Source organism: Nicotiana tabacum, chromosome 23 (genome assembly GCF_000715075.1).
Source record: "Nicotiana tabacum cultivar K326 chromosome 23, ASM71507v2, whole genome shotgun sequence".
Taxonomy (NCBI): domain Eukaryota; kingdom Viridiplantae; phylum Streptophyta; class Magnoliopsida; order Solanales; family Solanaceae; genus Nicotiana; species Nicotiana tabacum.
In genome coordinates, this window is record NC_134102.1 from 44,529,766 (window position 1) to 44,531,425 (window position 1,660).

The following is a 1,660-nucleotide window of genomic DNA, read 5'->3' on the forward strand; positions in this document are numbered from 1 at the left end:
TCTTGTTCTATGTCACCAATTTCTTTAATTAAAGCATTTTTCTCATTAATGAGGACATGATAGGCATCAATCAACACATTTGCTAAGGACATCAATTTTTTCTTAGAGTAAGTTTTCAAATTTCTTTAAAAATCAAGAAAATATACCTTATCTTCCTCCTTGTCCTCATCATCATCAGATTTGGCCATGAGTGCAAAGATTGACTCATATTATGAAGATCTATTGTCAACAACCATCACAGATGTATCTCCTTAGTCATCTTCACCTTCAGATTCATTGGAGGAATCTCCCCAGGCAGCCAGGGCTTGCTTCACCATGTTATCAGCAACATCTATTCTTTTGAACTTTCTGTCAGGGACCTGGTTCCTCTTAACCGCCTTTTCAGTGTTAGTTTTGTAATGATCCTACTTATGAAGAGGACAGTATTTAATGAAGTGTCTAGGCTTTCCACACTTATGACATCAATCATTTTATTTGAAGTTCCTGCTGGAACTTCTTTTCTTTGGGATCCCACTATTTCTACGAATCGTCTTTTGAAATCTTCGAGTGAGATAAGTCATGTCAGATTCATCACTACTTGAGTGGATGTAGGCAGCTTTGAGAACTAGGTTATTCTCCTTCTTGGGCTCTCTTCTTTCAAGATCTTTCTTTCTCTTCATCTCATAGGTTTTGAGATTCCCAATGAGTTCATCAATGGTCATCTTCTACATATCCTTGGCTTCAGTGATAACATTCACTTTACTTTCCTAGGAACTTGGTAAAACACTAAGTATTTTTCGGACCAACTTATTTCTTGGGATGACTTCTTTAAGGGAGTGAAGCTCATTGATAATGGAGGTGAAACGTGTGTGCATATCTTGGATAGACTCATCCTCCTTCATCTTGAAAAGCTCATACTCAGTAGTAAGTATATCAATTTTGGACTGCTAACTTGAGTAGTTCCCTCATGGGCAGTTTAAAGAACTTTCCAGATCTCCTTAGCAGACTGACAAACTGAGATGCAGTTGTATTCATCTAGTCCGATTCCACAAACAAGAATCTTTTTTTCTCTGAAATTCTTCTCAATAGCCTTTCTATCAGCATCGTTGTACTCATTTCTTTTTTTTTTTGGGATTGTAACTGTTCCCTCACTAACAGTTTTCATGGGAACAAAAGGTCCACCATAGATTACATCCCACAACTCTGTGTCATCAGCCATGATGAAGTCATGCATTTTTATTTTCTACCAACCATAGTATTGGCCATTGAATCTTAGTGGTTTGTACGTTAATTGTCCTTCCTCAAAGTTTGGTGAAGCAACTATGTAGATCTTTTCTAGGTGTTAACCTTTTAAAAAGAATCTGTTCCGATACTAATTGATAGAAACTAAAAGCCCACCAAATTGTAAAGAAAACCAGGTTCTCTATTATTTCCCACGTTAAGCAACAGACTGTAAAACCAAATAGTATAGGAACCCGGTTCTCTATCTATTCCCACAGTAAATTATCTGTAAATAAAGATCACGCGATATTTACGTGGAAAACACCTTGTTCAAGCGATTAAAATCACGACCTACCCTAGTAGGATTTCAACTCCACTAAACCGAGCAAACTTCAAATTACAACCTATTGCAACCTAGGAATTAAACTCTTAATCTCTCACCCTTTACAATAACTCTATT

The 1,660-nt window shown here is 36.7% G+C and overlaps 1 protein-coding gene across 1 annotated transcript; it reads right to left on the reverse strand.

The window, feature by feature from the left end:
* Positions 1 to 251: 251 nt before the first annotated feature.
* Positions 252 to 1,213, reverse strand: LOC107772570 (uncharacterized). Its single transcript, XM_016592069.1, has 2 exons — positions 965 to 1,213; positions 252 to 404 (listed from the first exon to the last, which is right to left on the reverse strand). Exons 1-2 carry the CDS (start codon positions 1,211 to 1,213, stop codon positions 252 to 254), a joined length of 402 nt encoding a protein of 133 aa, XP_016447555.1.
* Positions 1,214 to 1,660: the final 447 nt, after the last annotated feature.